Here is a 27,152-nt window from a genome sequence, read left to right as displayed (position 1 = left end):
AGCACTCAGCAGGGACATGTCCAACCAGAGCAGGCTGTCCAGGGCCTCATCAAGTCTGATCTTGAACATCACAGGGACAGGGCCTCAACCACATCCCTGGGCAGCCTGTTCCAGTGTTTCACCACTCTCACTGTGCAGAACTTCCTCCTGATGTCCAACCTAAACCTGTCCTGCTCCAGTTTCAAACCATTGCCCCTTGTCCTGTCACCAGAGGCCCTTCTGGTCCCTCCCCAGCCTTCCAGCAGGTCCCTTTCAGCTCTGGAAATGCAGCTCTAAGGTCTCCCTGGATATCCAGAACTGGGCAGTGTATATAAAAAGGGCAGGTCTTTCTGTTCTAACTTCCTCCTCCTCATTATTCACATCCCTACTGTTAGATGCTTATGCTAAAGGGGGAAAAAAAAGGTGAGAAAAGGTGTGGGGGCAGATAGTGATGTAAAAACTCTAATCTGATGATTGCAGGATTAAGTTGGAAATAGCCTCAGTGCTGTACTAGAGCAGTAGCTGTACCTGTAGCATTACTGATAGCTCTTCTTTAATCCTTGAAGTCAGTGTTTTTATGTAACCTGGCAGTCTTAACACCCTAATGGGGAAGAATTGCTTCCTAATGGCTCATCGAAATCCAGCTACTTCCAGTTTGAAGCCATCCCCCCTTGTCCTGTCACTCCAGGCCTTTGTCAAAAGTTCCTCCCCAGCTCCCCTGTAGCCCCCTTCAGGTACTGAAAAGCTGCTCTGAGGTCTCCCCATAGCCTTCTCCAAGCTGAACAGCCCCAGCTATCTCAGCCTGTCCCCACAGGGGAGGCTTTCCAGCCCTCTGATCGTCTTCATGGCTTCCTCTGGACCCATTCTAACACTTCCATATCCTTCTTGTGCTGGGGACTCCAGACCTGGACCCAGGTGGGGTCTCAGCAGAGCAGATGGTCGTAATCCCCTCCCTCCGCCTGCTGCCCACACTGCTGGGGATCAGCCTAGGGCATGGCTGGCTCTGGGCTCCAGCACTTGGTTGAGTTTCTCCTCACCCAGCATCCCCAAACCCTTCTTCTCAGCGCTGCTCTCTCTCTCTGTTCTCCACCCAGCCTGGATCTGTGCTTGGAATTGCCCCGAGCCAGGTGCAGGACCTTGCCCTTGGCTGTGTTGAACTTCATAAGGCTGCCACTGGCCTCCTCTCCAGCCTGTTTAGGTCCCTCTGGATGCCATGCCTTCCCTGCAGCCTGTCACTTGCACCACACAGCTTGGTGCCATCAGCACTGGCGCTGAGGGTGCCTGGATCCCAATGTCTGTGTTGCCAGCAGAGATGTTAACCGGCACTGGTCCCAGTACAGTGCCCTGAGGAGCACCACTCCTCGCTTGTCTCCACTTAGACATTGAGCCATTGACTGTTACTCTGCTGAGTGCAATCATCAGGCTGAGTGCTCCACTTTCTCTGCTTGAAAAATCAGTTTTTCAGTTCACTGAAGCTATGAAACTTTGCATTTCTGCCCTGTACCGCAGGATGATCTGATCATAACTTGCTGCAGTCCCCCAGGATTTCTTTCTAGCTGTTTCATTTCAAGTCAGGAAATGCAGCATGTACAGAAATGTGAAACAAGAGTAACTGCCTTTTGTTTCCTTTGCAGGAACCAGAGCCCATTAATGAGTTTTGGAGCCAGCTTTGTCAGTTTTCTGGTGAGTAGATGGGAGCAGAGAGGATCCATCTCTTCCTGTGGGTAGTGTTTGCATGTGCATGATGTGTTCACCAGGGTGGATATTCTTGTCTCTTTATGTGAGACTTGATTCATTTTCCCCCTGCAGTTTTAGATCAGGGGTAGCTAGAAAACAAATCATTGTGTTATATAAAGCTTGTTTACTTACATGGTTTAAATGGAAAGTCGAGGTTCTGCTCTTCAGCCTCTCCAATGTGTGAATTATTGATGTGTTCTGTTAACAGAGCCAGAACAAAACTCTTGGATGAGCAGTAGAGGTGGTTTTAGAATCATAGAATTGTCAGGGTTGGAAGGGACCTCAAGGATCAGCCAGGTCCAAACCCCCTGCCATGGGCAGGGACACCTCACACTACAGCAGGTTGCTCACAGCCACATCCAGCCTGGCATCTTCAGCTGCTGTCGTGGTATCATAGAATCACAAAATTGTCAGGGTTGGAAGGGACCTCAAGGATCATCCAGTTCCAACTCCCCTGCCATGGGCAGGGACACCTCACACTACATGGTTTAGTTGATCAGATGGTGTTGGGTGACAGGTTGGACTTGATGATCTCAAAGGTCTTTTCCAACCTGGTTTATTCTATTTTGTTCTGTTCTAGTCTAGTCTAGTCTGTTCTACAGCAGGTTGCTCACAGCCACATCCAGCCTGGTCTTAGAAACCTCCAGGCAGGAGGCTTCCACCACCTCCCTGGGCAACCTGTGCCAGGCTCTCACCACCCTCATGGGGAACAACTTCTTCCTCATATCCAATCTGAATCTCCCCACTTCTAGTTTTGCTCCATCCCCCCCAGTCCTATCACTAGGGGCTTATTAAAATAATCCTCATGAATGCCATTTTCCTGCCAGCTTCTTTGATGTTGAACTTTTCTCCATCCACACTGCTGGGTGAAATCTGTTAATGCTTAATTAGCTGTTCAGTGGTGAGACACTGGATTGTGGATGCTGCATTGCAGCTTGAGTGAGGCCTTGGGTAGCCAAGTCTAGTGGAGAGGCATCCCAGCCCATGGCAGGGGGTTTGCTGCAGGTGATCTCTGAGGTGCCTTCCAACCTGAGCCATTCTATGATCAGGTGACTGCCTGGTGGATGTGGGGCAGGCTGTGGATGGAGTCTACCTGGACTTCAGCAAGGGCTTTGACACCATCCCCCACAGCAAACTCCTGGCCAAGCTGTCAGCCCCTGCCTTGGACAGCAGCTCTCTGAGCTGGGTTAGGAACTGGCTGGAGGCTGAGCCCAGAGAGTGGTGGTGAATGGTGCCACAGCCAGCTGGCAGCCAGGCACCAGTGCTGTGCCCCAAGGATCAGTGCTGGGCCCTGTGCTCTTTAACATATTTATTGATGATCTGGATGAGGGGGTTGAGTCCATCATCAGTAAATTTGCAGATGGCACCAAGCTGGGGGCAGGAGTTGATCTGCTGGAGGGTAGAGAGGCTCTGCAGAGGGACCTGGACAGGCTGGGCAGATGGGCAGAGTCCAAGGGCAGGAGATTGAACACATCCAAGTTCAGGTGCTGCACATTGGCCACAGCAACCCCAGGCAGTGCTACAGGCTGGGGGCAGAGTGGCTGAGAGCAGCCAGGCAGAGAGGGACCTGGGGGTGCTGGTCGATGGTAGGCTGAACATGAGCCTGCAGTGTGCCCAGGCAGCCAAGAGGGCCAATGGCATCCTGGCCTGCATCAGGAACAGTGTGGCCAGCAGGAGCAGGGAGGTCATTCTGCCCCTGTACACTGCACTGGTTAGGCTGCACCTTTGGTCCTGTGTCCAGTTCTGGGCTCCTCAGTTTAGGAAGGAGGTTGACTTGCTGGAAGGTGTCCAGAGAAGGGCAACAAAGCTGGGGAGGGGTTTGGAACACAGCCCTGTGAGGAGAGGCTGAGGGAGCTGGGGTTGCTTAGCCTGGAGAAGAGGAGGCTCAGGGGAGACCTTGTTGCTCTCTGCAACTCCCTGAAGGGAGGTTGTAACCAGGTGGGGGTTGGTCTCTTCTGCCAGGCAGCCAGCACCAGAACAAGAGGACACAGTCTCAGGCTGTGCCAGGGGAGGTTTAGGCTGGATGTTAGGAAGAAGTTCTACACAGGGAGAGTGATTGCCCATTGGAATGTGCTGCCCAGGGAGGTGGTGGAGTCACCATCATGGGAGGTGTTCAGGAGGAGACTTGATGGGGTGCTTGGTGCCGTGGGTTAGTTGATTAGGCGGTGTTGGATTGGTTGATGGGTCGGACGCGATGATCTTGAAGGTCTCTTCCAACCTGGTCTATTGTATTCTGTGAATTCCATCCATTCACATTGCTTCCTTTTTGACTAGACAAGAACTGAGACTCTTGGCTGACAAGCCTTGGAATGAGCAACTTAGGGCTGTTAAATGTTTCTCTTCTGGTGTTTGGGGAATGTATTAGAAATGATAATTTATGTCAAAACTCAGCAGATGCCTCAAAAAATGTTTGGATCTTGTGTTTGAGCCTGTCCTTACTCAGACTGTGCTGCTTAATCTTCAATCACACCAGAAATTATCCTTGGTAACGCTCTTCCAGGAGACAGAATTTATTATAACATGCCAGAAATAGAGAAGTTGTAAAAGAAATTAATTTGAGCTCTCTCTCATCTCTGTAGAATGTCCCTTAGGGGGAAATGCATTGCTTAGGAAGCCTCCTGGGGCATGTGCTTGCTTTCAAGTCAGTGGAGAGGAGAAAGGGAAGAGGGAGACTCTCTTGGGCTGGCTGCTGTGATGTGCTGAACCGGTGGAACAGGACTGCAGCATCAGTGGATCTTGAAGCTCTCTTGCTTAGCGACTGCTCTAAAGATAGCAGCCACGCTTCGTGGGCCTGTGTCATTCAGAGCTTTTGCTTCATAAAGCATCAAGAAAAGCACTCACTTGTTCTGAAGTGCTTTCTAAATTGGTTCAGCAGGAGCTGGCTGCACTTCTGGGTTTTTTTCTTGCTACATGTAGAATCACGGAGTGGCTCTGGCTTGAAAAGATCTGTGAGCAGTCCAAGCGTTCCCTGACTCTGCCAAGGCTGGGGCTAAACCCTGGCCCTCAGCACCACATCATTTTGGAATGGGCTGCCCAGCGAGGTGGTGGAGTCACCATCACTGGAGGTGTTTAAGAGGGGACTGGCTGAGGCACTTGGTGCCATGATTTAGTTGATTAGATGGTGCTGGGTGACAGGTTGGACTCAATGATCTGGAAGGTCTTTTTCAACCTGGTTAAATCTATTCCTATTTCTCCTCTATTCCTATTTCTCCTCTATTCCTATTTCTCCTCTATTCCTATTTCTCCTCTATTCCTATTTCTCCTCTATTCCTATTTCTCCTCTATTCCTATTTCTCCTCTATTCCTATTTCTCCTCTATTCCTATTTCTCCTCTATTCCTATTTCTCCTCTATTCCTATTTCTCCTCTATTCCTATTTCTCCTCTATTCCTATTTCTACTCTATTCCTATTTCTACTCTATTCCTATTTCTACTCTATTCCTATTTCTACTCTATTCCTATTTCTACTCTCTCTCTGCCTCTTTGAAACACCTCCAGGGATGGGGATTCAACCACCTCCCTGGGCAGCCTGTGCCAGGCTTTGGGAACCCTTTCAGTTAAGTTTCTTCTGCTGTCCAACCTAAACCTCCCCTGCTGCAACTTGAGGCAGTTTCCTCATATCCTCTCTCTTTTAACATAGAAGAGACCAACTTCAACCTGGCTGCAGCCTCCTTTCAGGGAGTTGTAGAGAGGCAGGAGGTCTCCACAGGAATGTGATTCATAGAATCATAGGTGTAGCAAAGCAGGTCATCTCCCCTCAGCCTCCTTTTCTCCAGAGGAATATGATTCATAGAATCACAGAATTGTTTGGGTTGGAAAAGACCTCTAAGATCAAGTCCAGCTGTCAACCCAACACCACCATGCCCTCAGGTGCCATGGCCACACATTTCTGGAACACCTCCAGCGTTGGGGACTCACCTGCCTCCCTGGGCAGCCTCTTGCAGTGGCTGAGAACCCTTTCAGTTAAGAAGTTTCTTCTACTGTCCAACCTAAATCTCCCCTGCTGCAACTGGAGGCAGTTGCCTCATATCCTGTCTCTTGTAACATAGGAGAAGAGACCAACTTCAACCTGGTTCCAGCCTCTGAGGGAGTTGTAGCAAAGCAGGTCATCTCCCCTCAGCCTTCTTTGCTCCACAGGAATATGATTCATGGAATCATAGTTGTAGCAAAGCAGGTCATCTCCCCTCAGCCTCCTCTTCTCCAGAGGAATATGATTCATAGAATCACAGAGTTGTTTGGGTTGGAAAGGACCTCTAAGATCAAGTCCAACATCAACCCCAAGTGCCACAGCCACAGGTCTTTGGAACACTTCCAGGCATGGGGACTCCACCACCTCGCTGGGCAGCCTCTGCCGACCCCTGACCACTCTTGCAGCAAAGAAATTTGTCCTAATCTCCAACCTAAACCTCCCCTTTTAGGAACAAGTTCTTTATATATAGAGAGAGATTGGCCATTGGAATGTGCTGCCTGGGGGGCTGGTGGAGTCAGCATCGCTGGAGGTGTTTAGGAGGAGACTTGATGGGGTGCTTGGTGCCATGGGTTAGTTGATCAGATGGTGTTGGGTGATAGGTTGGACTTGATGATCTTGAAGGTCTCTTCCAACCTGGTTTACTCTCCTCTCTCCCCCACTCTCCTCTCTCCCCCACTCTCCTCTCTCCCCCACTCTCCTCTCTCCCCCACTCTCCTCTCTCCCCCACTCTCCTCTCTCCCCCACTCTCCTCTCTCCCCCACTCTCCCCTCTCCCCCACTCTCCCCTCTCCCCCACTCTCCCCTCTCCCCCACTCTCCCCTCTCCCCCACTCTCCCCTCTCCCCCACTCTCCCCTCTCCCCACTCTCCCCTCTCCCCCACTCTCCCCTCTCCCCCACTCTCCCCTCTCCCCCACTCTCCCCTCTCCCCCACTCTCCCCTCTCCCCCACTCTCCCCTCTCCCCCACTCTCCCCTCTCCCCCACTCTCCCCTCTCCCCCACTCTCCCCTCTCCCCCACTCTCCCCTCTCCCCCACTCTCCCCTCTCCCCCACTCTCCCCTCTCCCCCACTCTCCCCTCTCCCCCACTCTCCCCTCTCCCCCACTCTCCCCTCTCCCCCACTCTCCCCTCTCCCCCACTCTCCCCTCTCCCCCACTCTCCCCTCTCCCCCACTCTCCCCTCTCCCCCACTCTCCCCTCTCCCCCACTCTCCCCTCTCCCCCACTCTCCCCTCTCCCCCACTCTCCCCTCTCCCCCACTCTCCCCTCTCCCCCACTCTCCCCTCTCCCCCACTCTCCCCTCTCCCCCACTCTCCCCTCTCCCCCACTCTCCCCTCTCCCCCACTCTCCCCTCTCCCCCACTCTCCCCTCTCCCCCACTCTCCCCTCTCCCCCACTCTCCCCTCTCCCCCACTCTCCCCTCTCCCCCACTCTCCCCTCTCCCCCACTCTCCCCTCTCCCCCACTCTCCCCTCTCCCCCACTCTCCCCTCTCCCCCACTCTCCCCTCTCCCCCACTCTCCCCTCTCCCCCACTCTCCCCTCTCCCCCACTCTCCCCTCTCCCCCACTCTCCCCTCTCCCCCACTCTCCCCTCTCCCCCACTCTCCCCTCTCCCCCACTCTCCCCTCTCCCCCACTCTCCCCTCTCCCCCACTCTCCCCTCTCCCCCACTCTCCCTCTCTCCCCCACTCTCCCTCTCTCCCCCACTCTCCCTCTCTCCCCCACTCTCCCTCTCTCCCCCACTCTCCCTCTCTCCCCCACTCTCCCTCTCTCCCCCACTCTCCCTCTCTCCCCCACTCTCCCTCTCTCCCCTCTCCCCCACTCTCCCCTCTCCCCCACTCTCCCCTCTCCCCCACTCTAGGTTGCTGTTGCTGTGTAGCAGATGGGCACTGGTGTGTGTACATTCATGGGCTTATTTAGACAGGAAATTTTGCTGTCAGGTTTTTGGGAGAACTTTTCCCTCCTCATGGGGGGTGGGTGGGTGGGTTGGTTGGTTTGTCAGAACTACAAGCATTTGTGGTTGTTTTCATTCAGATGTGTTTGGTTTTCTTGCTAGAACGCCATGATGACCTTTGAAGAGGAGAAAATGCAGCTGGCCTGTGATGACTTAAAGGCTACAGAGAAGCTCTGTGAAAGTGAAGAAGCTGGAGTTATAGAAACAATCAAGAATAAAATTAAAAAGAATGTAAGAACATGACTTGCAGAACACAGAATTGTGGCTTGCAGACATACCTCTGGAAGCTTGCTTTCTGCCCTCTTTTGTATTCTGAGTAGAGCACTGCCTTATGAGGAGAGGCTGAGAGCCATGGGGTGGTTAGCCTGGAGAAGAGGAGGCTCAGGGGAGACCTTCTTGCTCTCTCCAACTCCCTGAAGGGAGGTTGTAGCCAGGTGGGGGTTGGTCTCTTCTGCCAGGCAAGCAGCAGCAGAACAAGAGGACACAGTCTCAAGCTGTGCCAGGGGAGGTTTAGGCTGGAGGTGAGGAGAAAGTTCTTCCCAGAAAGAGGAATTGGTCATTGGGATGTGCTGCCCAGGGAGGTGGTGGAGTCCCCATCCCTGGGGTCTAATCAATGTCTGTAAATATCTGAGGGCTGGGGGTCAGGAGGGAAGGGACAGGAACAGCCTCTGCTCACTTGTGCCCTGGGATAGGACAAGAGGCAATGGATGAAAACTCTAGCACAAGAGGTTCCCCCTCAACACGAGGAGGAGCTTCTTCACTGAGAGGGTCCCAGAGCCCTGGAGCAGGCTGCCCAGAGAGGTTGTGGAGTCTCCTTCTCTGGAGCCTTTCCAGCCCCATCTGGATGTGTTCCTGTGTGACCTGTGCTGGATTCTGTGGTCCTGCTCTGGCAGGGGGCTTGGACCCAGAGATCTCCAGAAGTCCCTTCCAACCCCTCACATCCTGTGAGCCTGTGGCTTTGGAGATCAACAAGTAAAATATTTTGCTTGGATTTCCTAATTATCACACAACAGTCAGGGACTTCCTCTCCTAAAGCAGCAAGTTGGGTTGGTGTTGGAAATTATTTTCCTAACACTCCAAATGGATGATTATTTTCCTAACACTCCCAACTTAGTGACCTACTGAAATCACTTTGGGAAGCTTGTGGCCTGGCTCAGGCTGAATTGAATTCATCCATGCTCCAGTAACATTCAGGAGCTGTGCCACTGAGGCTGCACCGTGCTGTGTGCCAGGCATCTTCCCAAGGGATTTTCCCTTCCTCCTCCAGATTTTTTTTCATTCTAAATAATGAAGGAAGAGTAAAGCATGCAGAGAGAGAGAGCTACTTAAAGCAGCAGTGTAGAAATGTCCAGCCAGCAGCAAGCCTGCTGTGACAGAGCAGATCCCAGCAGAAAAAGAAGCCATTTCTCTTCAATATTGGTTACATTTTTTTGTTTTAATCAATATTGGTTGGTTGATTTATTTTTTTTTAACCAGTATTGGTTAGTTTGGGGTTTTTTAGTCAATGTTGGTTGGTTATTTTTTTGGTCACTGTTGGTTATGTTTTAGTCAGGGTTGGCTGCTTGGTGATGCTGCCAGTCAGGGTTGCTGGAGTTTATATCCATTGCCCCTTGTCCTATCCCAGGGCACAGGGAGCAGAGGCTGTCCCTAACCCTAACCCCAGCCCTCAGATATTTATAGACATTTATTAAATCCCCTCTCAGCCTTCTCCCCTCCAGACTAAACAGCCCAGGTTAAAAAGCCCCTGTTAGGGAGGATCTTGTTTAATGACCTGGCAAAGAAATCTTAGCATAGTTTTACAGTTGAAAATGCTGAGTTAATTAAGAATCACAGAATCAACCAGGTTTGGAAAAGACCTCAGAGATCATCAAGTCCAACCTATTACCTATTACCCAATGCCTCATGACTAACAAAACCATGGCTCCAAGACTTTTTGGAAACTACCAGGGATGGGGACTCCACCACCTCCCTGGGCAGCACATCCCAATGGCCAATCTCTCTTCCTGGGAAGAACTTTCTCCTCACCTCCAGCCTAAACCTCCCCTGCCACAGCTTGAGACTGTGTCCTCTTGTTCTGGTGCTGGGTGCCTGGGAGAAGAGACCAACCCCCACCTGGCTACAACCTCCCTTCAGGGAGTTGGAGAGAGCAAGCAGGTCTCCCCTGAGCCTCCTCTTATGCAGGCTAAGCAACCCCAGCTCCCTCAGCCTCTCCTCACAGGGCTGTGCTCCAGACCCCTCCCCAGCTTTGTTGCCCTTCTCTGGACACCTTCAAGTCTCTCAATGTCCTTCTTAAACTGAGGAGCCAGTTTAGTAGCAAGACTTGCAGTTAATCTTGCATTTGTCAGATGCCAGATTCCTGACCCTTGCTAACATTCTCTGTGCTCTGTGTTTGTTCCCAACAGGTGGATGGACGCAAATCCACTCTCTCCATGATCGATCGTCTCCAGAGGCAAATCATCGTAGCAGACTGCCAGGTCTACTTGGCTGTGCTCTCCTTTGTGAAACAAGAGCTATCAGGTGTGCCCTGCCTTCCATCTTCACATCTGTTTTATGCATGGTATCTTTTTTGTAAAGCTTGACCATCAAGTGGCACTATGACTGTCATAGAACCATGGAATTGTTGTGGCTGGAAAAGCCCTCCAAGATCATTGAGTCCAACCATCAAGCCAGCCCCACCATGGCCACCAAACCATGGCCCCAAGTGCCATGGCCACAGCTCTGAAACACCTCCAGGCACGGGGACTCCACCACCTCCCTGGGCAGCCTGTTCTAACCTCTGACCACTCTTGCAGCAAAGAAAGTTTTCCATATCCCCAACCTAACTCTGCCCTGGCACAATGTCAGGCCATTTCCTCTCCTTCTATCACCTGATCCTAGGGAGAAGTGACCAACCCCCACCTGGCCCAAATTTCCTTTCAGGAAACAGAGCAAGGAGTTTGCTCCTCATCCTCCTCTTCTCCAGATGTTAGAATCATAGAATCAATAAAGTTGGAAAAGACCTCAGAGATCATCAAGTCCAACCTATCACCCAAGCCCTCATGACTACTAAACCATGGCACCAAGTGCCACATCCAGTCCCCTCTTGAACCCCTCCAGGGATGGTGACTCCAGTACCTCCCTGGACAGTTAAGGTGATTGCTTTTTGAGCTCGGGAGGTGCAGTTGGAGAAGTGTTGAGGTTTGCAAGAAGAAGGGATTTTCACCCAGGCTGAGGAAATCAGGTGGTGGTACTGAACTTTTATTTGCCTTTGCAGCATCTTTTGTGTCCTCACATGTCAGTCTTGGGGTTTGGCCAGCAGTTCAGCAATGATGACCTTGGAAAAGATCTCTAAGATCATCAAATCTGACTTTTCACCCAGCAGTGCCAGGTCACCACTAAACCATGTCCCTCAGCACCACACCTACACACTTTGAAACCCTTCTAGGGATGGGGACTCACTCAGGAGCCCTGTCAGGGCTTGATAACCCTTTGGGGTGAAGAAATTTCTCCTCATGTTCAATCTAAACCTCCCCTAGCACAACTTGAGGACATTTCCTCTGGTCTTGTTGCTTGTTCATTGGGAAAAGAGACCATCCCCAACCTGAAGCTGATCATCTTTCAGGGAGTTGTAGAGAGCCAGAAGGTCTCCTGCCAGCCTCCTTTTCTCCAGGATGACCAAGCTCAGTTCCTTCAGCCACTTTCTGTTCTACCCCTCTGAGGGAATGACACCATGAAATGAGCTGGATGACTTGAGATTACAGCTGTCTGATTTTTTCATACCAGCAGCCATATTGAACTGATTCTGCTTAGACAGCTTGGAATCCTTTGCATGTTCCCATAGAGGCATTTGAGGAGATGGTAAGGACATGGCTAACAGCTGTGTGCTTCTTGTGGCATGCAAGGTAGAGGCTCTGAGTCACAAAATCATAAAGGTCCTTTCCAACCAAACCATTTTAAGACTATTGAGTCCAACCACTCTCTAGCTCTACCAAGGCTGGTGCTGAGCCATATCCCTCAGCACCTCACCTCTGCCTCTTTGAAATACCTCCAGTGATGGGGATTCAACCACTTCTCTGGGCAGCCTGTTCCAGTCTTTGAGAACCCTTTCAGAGAAGAAGTTTCTTCTAACATCCAAACTAATTAAACCTCACCTGGTACAATTTCAGGCCATTTCCTCTCATCCTCTCACTCGTTCCTTGGGAGAGGAGACCCTACCTGGAGGGGGGCTGGGTACATTCCCATCTCCTTTCAGGGAGTTGCAGAGAGTGAGAAGATCATCAATGACCTCCCTGGGCACCTCTCCCGTTCCTCATTTTCTTTGCTGGTGCTTTCCCACCTCCTCTTTCAGCCAGGGGAGGGGAGAAGGCTGCAGCTGAAGGCTCAGGAAGGGTCCCTTCTCCCAGCCCAGCAATGTGCTCCCAGCCCAGACTGCAGAGTGCTACTTCTGCCCTGGTGAGGCCACATCTGGACTATTGCATCCAGTTCTGGGCACCCCAATTCAAGAGGGACAGGGATCTACTAGAGAGAGTCTTAAGGGAGGCTACAAGGATGAGGAAGGGACTGGAACATCTGGGATGGGCATTGGAATGTGCTGCCCAGGGAGGTGGTGGAGTCACTGTCCCTGGAGGTGTTCAAATAGGGATTGGATGTGGCACTTGGTGCCGTGGTTTAGTTGTCAGGAGGTGCTGGGTGACAGGTTGGACTCGATGATCTTAGAGGTCTTTTCCAACCTTATTGATTCTATGATCTCCCCTTGGCCTCCTTCAGGCTCAGCTGCTCCTCACCAGCCCTGTTCTAGACACACCCCAGCACTTCAGTGTCTTTCTGGGAGTGAGGGACCCAAAACTGAACCCAGTGCTCAAGGTGTGGCCTCACCAGTGCTAGGTATAGGGAGACAATCACTTTCCTGCTCCTGTTCATCATGCCATTCCTGATAGAAAGCCCAGGATGCTGGTGGCTAACTTGGCCACCTGGGCACACACTGGCTCATGTTCAGCCAGCTGTGGACCACCATCCACAGGTCCTTTTCTGCTGGGCAGTTTGCAGCCACTCTGTCCCAAGCCTGGAGCATTCATGGGGTTATTGTGATCTAAGTACAGGAGCCAGCACTTGGCCTTGTTGAACCTCATACAACTGATCTCAGCCCATGGATCCAGCCTGGCCAGAATTTTCTGCAGAGCCTTCCTACCCTTCAGGAGATCACCACTCCCACCCAGCTTAATGTCATCTGCACATTTAGTGAGGGTGCATTCAATCCCCTCATGCAGAACACTGCTAAGTCAGGTCCCCAGGGATGTCCCTCATGGTGTTGATAACGACCAAGGGAGAGGGGAAACTGCCAAAGCAATGTCAAATGAAATGTGCTGAAGGTGGAACTGCTGAATCAGTTCTTATTCTCTGGTCACCAAAGTGCATCCCTGCATGCCAATGAGGGCAGTCCTGTCATGTGGAATACAAATCTCATCTGAGCTGCAAAGCTGATTCTAACCTTCTCATGCATTCCTGGACCTTAAGACAGGCCTTCACCCATGAGTGTATGGAAAACATGGTGAAGGTCAGACACAGACTGGGTGCACTCCCAGCTCCTTGTCCAGTCAATGAAGAGTTGGAGGTTGCAATTAGGCCAGATAGCCAGTGACAGCCCTGCTGAGCAGCTGAAAGGAACCAGTGAAAAAACAACCTGATTTAAAGTATGGTAAATTGATGTCATCTTCAGTCAAGGGCAGTAGGGTGTGGAGAGCAAATCCTGCTAGGAGCAGATGAGAGACCTGGGGTTGTTTAGTCTGGAGAGGAGGAATCTGAGGGAAGACTTCATTGCTCTCTACAGCTCCCTGAAAGGAGGTTGCAGTGAATCATAGAAGCATAGGATGGTTTGGTTGGGAAGGACCTGAAAGATCATCTAGTTCCAGCCCTAGAGCTAGATGATCTTTAAGGTTCTTTCTCTTCCCAATTGATGTTGGGTTTGGTCTTTACTCCATATTGTGCAGTGACAGGATGAGAATTTGTGCCAGGAGTGGCTTAGAATCATAGAATTGTCAGGGTTGGAAGGGACCTGAAGGAGCATCCAGTTCCAACCCCCCTGCCATGGGCAGAGACAGCAGGTTGCTCAAAGCCACATCCAGCCTGGCTGCAAACGCCTCCAGGCATGAGGCTTCCACCACCTCCCTGGGCAACCTGTGCCAGGCTCTCACCACCCTCATGGGGAAGAATTTCTTCCTAACATGCAATCTGAATCTCTCCACTTCCAGTTTTGATCCATCCCCCCCAGTCCTATCACTCCCTGACACCCTCAAAAGTCCCTCCCCAGCTTTCTGGTGGGCCAGATAGTAAGAAACATTTCTTTACTGGAAGGGTTGTCAAGCCCAGAAAGAGGCTGCCCAGGGCAGTGGTTGAATCATCATCTCTGGAGGTGTTTAAAAGCTGTGTAGGTGTGGTGCTGAGGGACATTGTTCAGCTGTGCAATTGGCAGTGTTGGGTTAATGGTGGGATGCAATGATCTTAAAGGCCTTTTCCAGCATTAGCAGTTCTGTGAGTCACAGACTGCACTGGGTTGGAAGGGACCCTCAAAGGCCATCTTGTCCAAGCCCCCTCAGTGAGCAGGGACACCTCCAGCTAGGTTCTCTAATGCTTGCTGTGATGGCATTGAGAATGTTTGATTCTAGCTAACAGAAACTCCAGAGGTATTTCTGCTGTGTCTGTAGTGGTGCAGGAAGATTTTCTTGCTCTTTTTGATGCAGTTCTGGGGTTTCTTTGAGGGTATTTTCCCCTCTCTTGAAGCTTTCTTCTCCTTTCATGATGTATTCTGCATGACTGGGTTGAGTGCTGTAACTGAGGGGGTGTCTGTTCCCCCTCTCTCTCGTCTGCTGCTTGGGGAGCTGGAGTGGGTAGCAGGTACTGCAGAGCATTCAGAGTATTTGGGTTACTCTGCTGAGCAAAAAATAGACCTGAAAGCTCTGGTTAAAATTCCAAGTGGTTAGATATCACTTCAGCCACTGCTGATTCCAGCTGCTGCTGAACTGCTTCATAGATTCATGGAATGTGTTGGGCTAAAGGGTCATTAAAGATCATCCCAGTTCCAACCCCCTGCCATGGGCAGGGACACCTCCCACCAGCCCAGCTTGCTCAAGGCCTCATCCAGCCTGGCCTTGAACACCTCCAGGGAGGAGGCAGCCACAGCCTCCCTGGGCAAGCTGTGCCAGTGTCTCACCACCCTCACTGGAAGGAATTTCTTCCTCGTCTCCCATCTCAATCTCCCCTCTTCCAGCTTCAATCTATTGCTCCTTGTCCTATCACTCCCAGCCTTTGTCAGAAGTCCCTCCCCAGCTTTTTTGCAGCCCTCTGCAGGTACTGGAAGGCTGCTCTAAGGCCTCCTCAGAGCTTTCTCATTCAGCTGGGCCTGACAGTTCATCTGGAGAGTGTTGTCTTTCTGATTATGTATAATACATTATGGGCAAAAACTGTCCTGTGTTTTTTCTGCCTGTAACAGTTGGACAGGAAGCATATGATGCCATGCAAGCTGCTTTCTCATGTGCCTGACAGATTTGGCATTCTCTTTTGCCACCCTCCTGGATCTCTTACAGATCATTTCATCATTGATTGACTGAGGTGGCAGCTTAGGTTAGCTTCCCACAGCAATGCTGAATCAGCTTTTCTTGATAGCACTGCTGTCAGGAGTCTGGACTGCTGACTGGGAAAGCAGCTTAGGGATTGGGCTTCAATGGATTTTTAGGTTTTAAAAAGGCAGAATTCAGTCTTTTTAATTAGTTAGATTGTCTTTTCTTGGTGCAGCCAAGGTGTTAGGGTTATGCTCTGTGGTGAGCTCTTAATGACAGCAAAGCCTCAAGCTGTGCTTGCATTCCATGTCCTGGCTTTGCCATTTGAGGCAAGTCTCAGCAGTTAGCTGCTGGCAGAAACAGTGTCATAGAATGGTTTGGGTTAGAAGAGACCTTAAAGATCATCCAGGGATGATCCATGGGCAGGGACACCTCCTCCTACACCAGGCTGCTCAAGGCCCCAGCAAACCTTCCTTTCAATGCTTCCAGGCTCAGTGCAGCCATGACTTCACCTGTTCCAGTGCCTCACCACACTCATGGGCAAGAATTGCTTCCCAATGTCTCATCTAAATCCAGCTTCTTCCAGTCTGAAGCCATCACCCCTCATCCTGTCACTCCAAGCCTTTGTCAAAAGTCCCTCTCTGGCTCTCCTGGAGCCCCTTCAGGTACTGGAAGGCTGCTCTGAGGTCTCCCTGGAGCTTTCTCTTCTCCAGGCTGAACAGCCTCAACTCAGTATTCCCAGGAGAGATGCTCCAGCAGCTGTGATCATCTTCATGGTCATCCTTTTGAACCTGCTCTAGCTGTTCCTGTCCTTCTTGTGCTGAGGACTCCAGAGCTGGCCCTAGCACTGCAGGTGGGGTCTCAGCAGAGCAGAAGGGCAGAATCCCTTCCCTCTACCTGCTGCCCACACTGCTGGGGGTCAGCCCAGGACAGTGCTGCATCTGGGCTATGAGCACATGATTCCAGCTCATGTTGAGCTTCTCCTCACCCAGCACCCCCTAGTCCTTCTCCTCAGCACTTCTCTCAGTCCATTCTCTACCCAAGCTGGATCTGTGCTTAGGATTGCCCTGACCCAGGTGCTGTGCTGAACTCCATGAGGCTGACACTGGCCCTGCAGGTGTCTGCTTTTACAGTCCATATTTACAAGTCCAGCCTGGGTTGGTGTTGGGTTTATCACTTGCCATCATTCCAGGCTGTGCTGGCACTGAAGGCTCTCTAAGCAGGCAGGTCAGATCTCTTTATCTTTTGGGGTAATACTTTTCCTTACCCTCCTGTACAGAGGGTGATGAGCCTGACATCTGGGAATGCTTAAGCCCAGATTTATAGGGAAATTCAGCTCCCCACCTTGCATTTGAAATGGAGCAAGTTGGGTAAGAGGAAAATGTGTTAAACCATCCAATTTATGCCTTTTTTTTTTCACCCTGTGATGTTTTTCTTCAATGCTAAGGAGCTGTGTTTGTATGAGAGGCTGGGAAATGATGAAGTTGAATAAGATGATTTCCACTCTTATTATCTAACCCAAAGGAAGAAGTTTGCTTTGTGTTTTCCCATCAGCTCTCTTTTGACATCATGTGGGCTTAAGAGGTGTAATCTCTTTTCCATTTGCCAGGCAGCCTTTTCATCTCCATTCTGTAGCAGAGCAGAATCCAGAACAGAGTTCTTTGATCTCTCTATTTCTTCCTGGCTCTTGTCTTGCTGCATAGCTGCAGGGCTGTCCCTTTGTGTTGCATGCTGGTTTTCAAGTCCCTGTTTGAAAAGCCCTAAAGTTAGTAGTACCCAATGTGAAAGATCAGACATGGCCTGGAATTGTGCCAGGGGAGGGTTGGAGATGAGGAAAACTGTCTTTGCTGCAAGTGTGGTCAGGGATTAGAAGAGGCTGCCCAGGGAGGTGGTGGAGTCCCCATCCCTGGAGGTGTTCCAGAGAGCTGTGGCCATGGCACTTGGGGACAGGGTTTGATGGCCATGGTGGTGTCAGGGCTTAATGATCTTGGATGATTCTTTGTACAGTAAGTTAATGCAAATAGAGAGAGCATCCTAAGATGCTAGTTCTTACTATGAGGGTGGTGGAACACTAAAACACCTTGCCCAGGGAGGTGATGGAGCCCCCAGCCCTGGAGACACTCAAGGTTTGATGGGGCTCTGAGCAACCTGATATAGTTGGGGATCTCACTGCTCACTGCAGGGGGTTGAACTGGGTGACCTTATCCTGGGCTGCATCAAAAGGACTATGAGCAGGACAGGGAGGGGATTGTGCCCCTCTGCTCTGCTCAGAGCCCACCTGCAGCACTGCCTCCAGCTCTGGAGAGGCTCCAGAGGAGGCCATGAAGGTGATCAGAGGGCTGCAGAACCTCCCCTGTGGGGATAGGCTGAGAGAGTTGGGGCTGTTCAGCCTGGAGAAGAGAAGGCTCTGGGGAGACCTTAGAGCAGCCTTCTAGTACCTGAAGGGGCTGCAGGAGAGCTGGGAAGGAACTTGTGACAAGGGCTGGGAGTGCCAGGATGAGGGGGAATGGATTGAGGGGGACTGACCAGGTTACCCAGCTAGTGAATGTGGGGCAGGCTGGGGATGTAGTCTGTCTGGACTTCAGCAAGGCCTTTGACACTGTCTGCCACAGCAAACTCCTGGCAAAGCTGTCAGCCCATGGCCTGGACAGATTCACTCTGAAATGGGTCAAGAACACGCTGCCCACCTGGGCCCAGAGAGTGGTGGTGAATGGTGCCACAGCCAGCTGGCAGCCAGGCACCAGTGGGGTGCCCCAGGGATCAGTGCTGGGCCCCGGCCTGTTCAATATCTGTATTGATGATCTGGATGAGGGGATTGAGTCCATTATCAGTAAGTTTGCAGAGGACACCAAGCTGGGGGCAGGAGTTGATCTGCTGGAGGGTAAAGAGGCTCTGCAGAGGCACCTCGACAGGCTGGACAGATGGGCAGAGTCCAAGGGCAGGAGACTGAACACATCCAAGTGCCAGGTGCTGCACATTGGCCACAACAACCCCAGGCAGTGTGACAGGCTGGGGTCAGAGTGGCTGAGAGCAGCCAGGCAGAGAGGGACCTGGGGGGACTTGGTGACAGCAGCTGAACATGAGCCAGCAGTGTGCCCAGGGGCCAAGAAGGCCAAGGGCATCCTGGCCTGCATCAGGAAGAGTGTGGCCAGCAGCAGCAGGGAAGTCATTGTGCCCTGTGCTCAGCACTGCTGAGGCCACACCTTGAGTCCTGTATCCAGTTCTGGGCTCCTCAGGTTAGGAAAGATGTTGAGCTTCTGGAAGGTGTCCAGAGAAGGGCAACAAAGCTGGGGAGGGGTCTGGAGCACAGCCCTGTGAGGAGAGGCTGAGGGAGCTGGGGTTGCTTAGCCTGGAGAAGAGGAGGCTCAGGGGAGACCTTCTTGCTCTGTGCAACTCCCTGAAGGGAGGTTGTAGCCAGGTGGGGGTTGGTCTCTTCTCCCAGGCAAGCAGCAGCAGAACAAGAGGACACAGTCTCAAGCTGTGCCAGGGAAGGTTTAGGCTGGAGGTGAGGAGAAAGTTCTTCCCAGCAAGAGAGATTGGCCATTGGGATGTGCTGCCCAGGGAGGTGGTGGAGTTGCTGTCCTTGGAGATGTTCAAGAAAAGCCTGGCTGAGGCACTTAGTGCCATGGTCTGGTTGATTGGACAGGGCTGGGTGATAGGTTAGAGTGGATGATCTCTGAGGTCTCTTCCAACCTGGTTGATTTTATCAATCTGGCAGAGGGGAGACTTAAACTGGAGATGAGGAAGAAATTCTTTGCAGTGAGGGTGGTGAGCCAGTGGCACAGGATGCCCAGGGAGGCTGTGGCTGCCTGGTGTTGGAGGCCAGGCTGGATGAGGCCTTGAGCAAGCTGGGCTGGTGGGAGGTGTCCCTGCCCGTGGCAGGGGGTTGGAACTGGGATGATCTTTAATGTCCCTTGCAGCCCAAACCATTCTGTGCCTCCGTGACCTGCAGAGCTCCCTTCCAGCCCTGTGCATGATCTGCCAAACAGCCTCTGCCCTGCTCCCCTCCTGAAACGTTCGCTTGTTGTTGTTGTTGTTGTTCCCCTGGCTCTCAGCATACATCAAAGGCGGGTGGATCCTCCGCAAAGCCTGGAAGATTTACAACAAGTGCTACACAGACATTAACACCCTGCAGGAAATCTATCAGAAGCAAAGAGCCGAGGAAGCCCTGCCTGGCGATGCCGCCAATGACAATCACATTGCTGCAGAGGGTGTAACGGAGGACTCGCTAAACAGACTGAAAGGTGCCGTTAGCTTTGGATACGGACTTTTCCATCTTTGCATATCCATGGTGCCCCCCAACCTGCTCAAAATCATCAACCTGCTGGGTTTTCCTGGAGACCGCCTGCAGGGCCTCTCTTCACTGATGTATGCAAGTGAAAGTAAGGACATGAAGGCCCCTTTAGCTACGTGAGTAGCTACGTTGCAATGCTTTGGTAGATAAACGTAGCGCTAAAGAAGTAAGTAACCGGGAAGCGGGCAGCTCCCCCGCTGCTGGGAGAGGAGACAGCAGCCGGTCAAATGAGCTTGGGGCCGCCTGTGTTAAAAGCTTGGTGGGATTCCTCACTTACTGGTGGATGAGAGCTCTCCTGCTGTGAGTCGGTGATGCGGTGGTGGGGGTTGGTGGCAGTGTTTTGCTGTGTCTCCTCGGTGTATCGCAGTATCGCCAAGGTTGGAAGAGACCTCGAGGATCATCGAGTCCAACCTGGCACCCAACACCTCATGACTAGACCATGGCACCAAGTGCCACATCCAAGCCCCTCTTGAACACCTGCAGGGATGGGGACTCCACCACCTCCCTGGGCAGCACATCCCAATGACTAACGACTCTCTCAGTGAAGAACTTTCTCCTCACCTCCAGCCTAAACTTCCCCTGGCACAGCTTGAGACTGTGTCCTCTTGTTCTGGTGCTGGCTGCCTGGGAGAAGAGACCAACCCCCACCTGGCTACAACCACCTTTCAGGTAGTTGTAGAGGGCAATGAGGTCACCCCTGAGCCTCCTCTTCTCAGGCTAAACAATCCCAGCTCCCTCAGCCTCTCCTCACAGGGCTGTGCTCAAGGCCTCTCCCCAGCCTCATTGCCCTTCTCTGGACACCTTCAAGTCTCTCAATGTCCTTCCTAAACTGAGGAGCCCAGAACTGGACACAGTACTCAAGGTGTGGCCTCAGCAGTGCTGAGCACAGGGCACAATGACCTCCCTGCTCCTGCTGGCCACACTCTTCCTGATGCAGGCCAGGATGCCATTGGCCTTCTTGGCCCCCTGGGCACACTGCTGGCTCATGTTTAGGCTGCTGTCGATCAGCACCCCCAGGTCCCTCTCCATATTGATGCACCAGCCCGGGTAAAGGAAGCACTGAGTGCATTCACCTGGCTTAGGCTCTGCCCTGTGGAGAGGATACTGTTTGGTGTGAGTCACTGATCTCCCTTAGCTCTTAATGTTCTCACTGTTAGTCACAGACCTTCTCTGGTTTAATTTTAGCATCATAATGACATGAGCTCTTCCCTGAGAGCCTTTTCAGGGGGAATGTTGTATGGGGTTTTGTTAACCCCCAAGCCTTCAGCTCTTTTTTTGTTAGTCCAACCTAGTTTCAACTGCCCTCAGAAATGGAGTTCTTGGCCCATTAGCTCCAAATCAGTGCCTTTATATTACTGGACCTCCTGAAAGCACCATCAGGTGTCACTTCCAATGCCTTTATATTGCTGGACCTCCTGAAAGCACCATCAGGTGTCACTTCCAATGCCTTTATATTGCTGGACCTCCTGAAAGCACCATCAGGTGTCACTTCCAATGCCTTTATATTGCTGGACCTCCTGAAAGCACCATCAGGTGTCACTTCCAATGTCTTTATATTACAGGACCTCCTGAAAGCACCATCAGGTGTCACTTCTGCAATGCTCTCAGCAGAGCCAAAGTCACTTCTGCTTGAGGGAGCAGAGTTGGATTTCTGGTTGGTTAAAACTCAACATTAAATGTGCCTCTCAGTTTCTTCTTTCCCCTTTCTGGGGAAGCCAAATTCTATTCTTAAGGAGTGTTTCCCTTCTTCAGATGATCCAGAAAATCCTTCTGCTCTGCTCTTGTTTCCAGGAGTGCTGGAGGTGGTGTAGATGTCCCTGCTGGCCACAGGACACGTTCCTTTTTGATTATCAAGAGTCTCTGCTGCTGTGTTTAGTTTTGTTGTTGATTTGTTTTCTTCCTTTGGGGTTCCCCACCCCCACCCCCCCCTTACAGTGAACATCTAACTGCCAAAATTTTGGGTGTGAGTTTTGCTTTTGGAAGGTACAGAGCTGTAAAGCTCAACTGCTTTGATGCTGTAAAGCTCAACTGCTTTGCTGCTGGGAGCACCACTGTTACCTGACCTTTGGGCAGCAGGCCTGGAATCCTGCATTCAGGTGCAGCTTAGGAGCTACATTCCTGCATGGCAATAGCAGTGTGTGTGTGCTTTAAAGGCAGGGTGTAGAACAAAAGCTGAGTGTCTCTCTTTGTCTCTCAGAATGGTTATCGAATCTCCCTGTGCAGAACGTTGCCCTCAGACTCCTGTTCATGAGCTGTAATCCTTCTTACTCTTCTGTTTCTTTTAGATTAGCTCTCTTGTGGTACCACACAGTTGTTCGTCCCTTTTTTGCCCTCGATGGCAGTGATAACAAGGCAGGATTGAAAGAGGCAAAGGAAATCCTTGCCAAAAAAGAGTCTGCTTACCCCAATTCTTCTCTGTTCATGTTCTTCAAGGGGAGGATACAGCGATTAGAGGTACTGCCTGACTGCTTCCTTTGCACTCATTCCTCCTCCCCACCCTTCTGCTGTTCTATGGTTTTTCTGCTGTGAAGGAACTGTGCAAGATTCAGCACCTCGTGACTAAAGAGCTGCACAGAAGCACAGTGTGGTGTAGGGATGGGAAGGGAGCTCTGGAGCTCAGCCCCCCTGCCAAAGCAGGATCACCTAGAGAAGGTCACGCAGGAACGTGTCCAGGTGGGGTTGGAATGTCTCCAGAGGTGGAGACTCCACCACCTCTCTGGGCAGCCTGCTCCAAGGCTCTGTCACCCTTAAGTTGAAGAAGTTCCTCCTCATGTTTAGATGGAACTTCCTGTGTTGCAGTTTGTGCCCATTGCCCCTTGTCCTGTAGAAAGATAAGAAGGAAGGGAGGATGAACTCTTTCCTAGTTCAAAGTTCCCATGCCAGACCTGCTCTTGGAGCTGATTAGTGGCACTTGACAATTATTTGCCAGCTAATCAATACATTTGTGGCTCTGTGCACAAGGAGGTGCTTTGGGTCACTCATGATTTCCTTGTGCCATCAATAGCTCTTTCAGTTTTGCCAGCACAGCTAAAATCCAAGTGTTCTCTGCTGACAGCACAGCATTTCCCTTCCCCTTTTCATCCCCTGTGTGGCTTGGTCATGTACAGCTAATCCTCTCCAATAATGTCCCTCAAACGACTGCTTTTGCTTTTGAGAGGTCAGGCCAGGATGTTTTCTGTTGCTGCAGGGGGGCTCTGGCCCAAGCAGAAATGCATTCACTGAAAAGGTGTTGCAGAGCACTACTCAAACACTCCAGCAGCCTCCTGGGTTTTGGCTGACTTAAGAATCTGTGGTAAGACAAGGTGGTGATGAGTGCTTTGAACTGCTCAGCTCTGAGCTGCTGCTTTCATCAGACCAGAAGATTTCCAGAGCAATTACACTGCTCTGGCAATGGTCCTTGGCAGCCCAGAAGGCAGCTGTGTGCTGAGCTGCAGCCAGAGCAGGGAGAGCAGCAGCACAAGGAGGGGATTCTGCCCCTCTGCTCAGAGCCCACCTGCAGCACTGCCTCCAGCTCTGGGGCCCCCAGCACAAGAAGGACCTGGAGCTGCTGGAGAGGCTCCAGAGGAGGCCACGAAGGTGATCAGAGGGCTGCAGAACCTCCCTTGTGGGGACAGGCTGGGAGAGTTTGGGGCTGTGCAGCCTGGAGAAGAGAAGGCTGCAGGGAGAGCTTAGAGCAGCCTTTCAGTACCTGAAGGGGCTCCAGGAGAGCTGGGGAGGGACTTGTGACAAGGGCTGGGAGTGCCAATGGGTTGAAGCTGGAAGAAGGGAGATTTAGACTGGAGAGCAGGAAGAAATTCTTTCTAATGAGGGTGGGGGGACAGGAGGTGGGGCCAGACTCTTTTCAGTGGTGCCCAGTTACAGAGCAAGGGGCAATGGGCACAAAGTGGGACCCAGGAGATTCCATCTGAACATGAGGAGGAAATTCTTTGGTGTGAGGGTGCTGAGCCCTGAGGCAGGCTGCCCAGGGATGTTGTGGAAGAGAATCCAACCCCCCACAGACATTGTGATCCTGGATGACATGCTCTGACTGCCCCTGCTTCAGCAGTGGGGTTGGACTGGATGATCTCCAGAGGTCCCTCTCAGTCCCCACCATGCTGGGATTGTGTGTGCCTCTTTCATCTAATCAAACCAGAGGCAGCAATGACATTTTCTACCCATGCAGTTACTTGTCAATCCCTATTAACAGCCACCTCAATGTTTCCTTTGTCAGAATCAAATCCTAAATCTCAGACACCTGATTTCCACCCCTCCTCCCTTGTCTTCTTTTTTTCACTCTCATTAGTGTCAAATCAACAGTGCCTTGACCTCATTTCATACTGCTTTGGAACTTGCAACAGACCAAAGGGAGATTCAGCATGTCTGCTTATATGAAATAGGTAAGTGGGGTGTGCTTGTACTACAAGGAGCTCATTGAGGCTGGAAGAGGGGAAGTTTAGACTGGGAATTAGGAGGCAATTCTTTAGAGTGCAGGTGGGGAGACACTGGCACAGGTGTTGGCAAAGGGAGGCTGTGGGTGCTCCTGCCTGGAGGTGTTCCAGGCCAGGCTGGATGGGGCCTTGAGCAAGCTGGGCTGGTGGGAGGTGTCCCTGCCCATGGATCTGGATGAGCTTGAAGGTCCCTTCCAACCCATTCTGTGAATGTATGTAACAACACTGCCTGGGTTATTTTTATTAGGGTTTTAAGAAAGGTTTTAGAACCCTGGCCCTTGTCTTGGATGGGTTATGGGAATCATAATGGCTGCACCCAAAGGGTGGCTGCCAATGGCCCAGGGACAAGTGGAGGCCAGGGACAAGCAGAGTCCCTCAGGGATCAGTCCTGGGACCAGGCTTGTTCAACATCTTTGTGGGTGCCAGGGACAGTGGCATTGAGTGCACCCTCAGCAGGTTTGCTGATGGCACCAAGCTGTGTGGGGCACCAGACAGCTGGAGGGAAGGGATCCATCCAGAGGGACCTGGACAGGCTGCAGAGGTGGGCACAAGCCAACCTCAGGAGGTTCAGCAAGACCAAGGGCAGGGTCCTGCAGCTGGGTCGAGGCAACCCCAGGCACAAATGCAGGCTGGGCAGGGACTGGCTTGAGAGCAGCCCTGGAGAAAAGGCCTTGGGGATGCTGGGGGAGGAGAAGCTCAAGAGGAGCCAGCAGGGAGCACTTGCAGCCCAGAGAGCCAAGCAGAGCCTGGGCTGCAGCAAGAGAAGTGTGGCCAGCAGGGCCAGGGAGGGGATTCTGCCCCTCTGCTCCACTCTGCTGAGACCACAGCTGGAGCTCTGGGGCCAGTTCTGGAGCCTCTGTGCCAGGAAGGCTCTGGAGGTGCTGGAAGGTGTCCAGAGAAGGGCCACGAGGAGGAGCAGAGGGCTGGAGCTGCTCTGCTCTGGAGACAGCCTGAGAGAGTTGGGGTTGTGCAGGCTGGAGAGGAGAAGGCTTTGAGGAGACCTTCTTGTGGCCTTCCAGGATCTGCAGGGGGCTCCAAGAAAGCTGGGGAGGGACTTTTGAGGGTGTCAGGGAGTGACAGGCCTGGGGGGGATGGAGCAAAACTAGAAATGGGGAGATTGAGATTGGATGTGAGGAATAAGTTGTTCCCCAGGAGGGTGGTGAGAGCCTGGCACAGGCTGCCCAGGGAGGTGGTGGAAGCCTCCTGCCTGGAGGTGTTTGCAGCCAGGCTGGATGTGGCTGTGAGCAACCTGCTGTAGTGTGAGGTGTCCCTGCCCATGGCAGGGGGGTTGGAACTGGCTGAGCCTTGAGGTCCCTAACAACTCTGTGATACTATGAATCATTCCTGGCTTCTTCTGTAGAAGGGCAAGTAGAGTTCAGTCAGTGAAGTTTTCTGCAAACACAAGGTGGCTCTGCAAAACCAGGGCAGACTGAAGTGAAGGGCAGACTGTTCACCTCCACAACATTGTGCAAAATGGGGAATGAATTCATCTGATTTGTCTGTGGAGCTGCTGCTTCTGTGCCAAAAAACAACTGATCCTGTGAAGCTTCTCAGCTTGCAGGACCTACATTGCATGCTCTGGACAGATGGGCAGAGGCCAACAGGATGGCATTCAACAAGTCCAAGTGCCAGGGGCTGCACTTTGGCCACAGCAACCCCAGGCAGAGCTACAGGCTGGGGGCAGAGTGGCTGAGAGCTGCCAGGCAGAAAGGGACCTGGGGGCACTGGTTGACCTCAACATGGGGAGAAACTTCTTTACTGTGAGGGTGACCAAGCTCTGGAACAGGCTGCCCAGAGAGGTGGTGGAGTCTCTCTGGAGACTCAGAACCTGTCTGGGTGTATTCCTGTGTGGCCTGCTCTAGGTGACCCTGCTTTGGCAGGGGTGTTGGACTCAGTGGTCTCTGGAAGTCCCTTCCAGCCCCTGACATTCAGTGATTTTGCTGTAAACCTAAACCAGGCTTTACATACCTGACAAAGATTTGGCTTGGTTCTAACTTCCTGAGTTATTGGTACAACCTCAGCTGGCTCCACTTAACATAATATCATAGAATGGTTGGGTTGGGAGGGACCTTAAAGATCATTTAGTTCCAACCCCCCTCTGCCTGATCCACCAGCCCAGGTTAGTCCAGCACCAACCTGGCCTGGAACACCTCCAGGGAGGAGGCAGCCACAGCCTCCCTGGGCAACCTGTGCCAGAGTCTCCCCACCCTCACTGCAAAGGATTTCTTCCTCCTCTCCAGTCTCAATCTCCCCTCTTCCAGCTCAAAGCCATTGCCCTTTATCCTGCCACTCTCAGCCCTTGCAAAAGGTCCCTCCCCAGCTCTCCTAGCAGCCTGGGTGTTCCAGGGATGGTGACACCACAGCTGAAGTCCTGTGCTTTCTCTCACTTGTTTGCAGGTTGGTGCAGCATGATAGAGATGAATTTCAAAGATGCATTTGAATCCTTTGAGAGGCTGAAAAATGAATCCAGGTGGTCCCAGTGCTACTATGCTTATCTAACAGCAGGTGAGTGCATTCAGTGTGGTGGAGAAGTGACCAACCAGTGAGGTGATAAGGTTTTGGCACTGGTTTGTGTTGGGAAACTTGCTAATGCATGCAGTGCCTTCCCCCTGCCTGCTGCCTCTGCAGCTTTGTGCCAGGCTTGGCTTCCATAGTGGGGTTTGTTTATGCCATGCACCCTTGGGTGCACACTCATGCATGTGCCTGAGGGCTTTCTCTCTCCCCACACCTCTCTCCTTCCAGCTGCAGATGCAGTTCTGATTGCCAGTGTTGTGACAGGTCCTGTAACTGTGCTGCAGGGGTGTGGCAGTGCTCAGAGGTTAGGTGGTTTAGGTCCTGCAGTGGGTATGAATGGCATCCTGAGGGGCAGGGAGAAGAGCGTGGCCAACAGGTCAAGGGAGGTTCTCCTGCCCCTCTACACTGCCCTGGTGGCATCACATCTGGACTATTGTCTCAGTTCCAGGCTCCCCAGTTCAAGAGGGACAAGGAACTACTGGAGAGAGTCCAAGGGAGGCTCTGAGGATGCTGAAGGGACTGGAACATCTGTGTGATGAGGGCAGGCTGAGAGCCCTGGGGCTGATTGGTCTGGAGAAGACTGAGAGGAGATCTTCATGGTTATTAATACCTGAGGGGTGGGTATCAAGAAGGGGCTTCCTTCTTGTCCTGTCACAGCACAAAGAGCAGGCTCTTTTCAGTGGTGTCCTGTGATAGGATAGGAAGCAATGGACACAAACAGGAACTAGGAAGTTCTACTCAACATGAGGAGAAACT

General features: G+C 52.0%; 1 protein-coding gene across 1 annotated transcript in view; it reads left to right on the top strand.

The window, feature by feature from the left end:
- Positions 1–27,152, top strand: part of TTC39C (tetratricopeptide repeat domain 39C) — a 56,274-nt gene that overhangs the window by 16,355 nt on the left and 12,767 nt on the right. Inside the window, exons 2-8 of the mRNA XM_054180205.1 lie at positions 1,614–1,662; positions 7,732–7,860; positions 10,032–10,146; positions 19,217–19,571; positions 21,741–21,909; positions 23,738–23,831; positions 26,280–26,387. Coding sequence (XP_054036180.1) covers positions 1,614–1,662; positions 7,732–7,860; positions 10,032–10,146; positions 19,217–19,571; positions 21,741–21,909; positions 23,738–23,831; positions 26,280–26,387 — 1,019 coding nt within the window. The remainder of the gene's footprint in view (positions 1–1,613; positions 1,663–7,731; positions 7,861–10,031; positions 10,147–19,216; positions 19,572–21,740; positions 21,910–23,737; positions 23,832–26,279; positions 26,388–27,152) is intronic.

The sequence above is a fragment of the Dryobates pubescens genome, chromosome 3 (genome assembly GCF_014839835.1).
Source record: "Dryobates pubescens isolate bDryPub1 chromosome 3, bDryPub1.pri, whole genome shotgun sequence".
Taxonomy (NCBI): domain Eukaryota; kingdom Metazoa; phylum Chordata; class Aves; order Piciformes; family Picidae; genus Dryobates; species Dryobates pubescens.
Note: the sequence above shows the minus strand (reverse complement) of the source record. Positions and strands in the feature narration are given on the sequence as shown.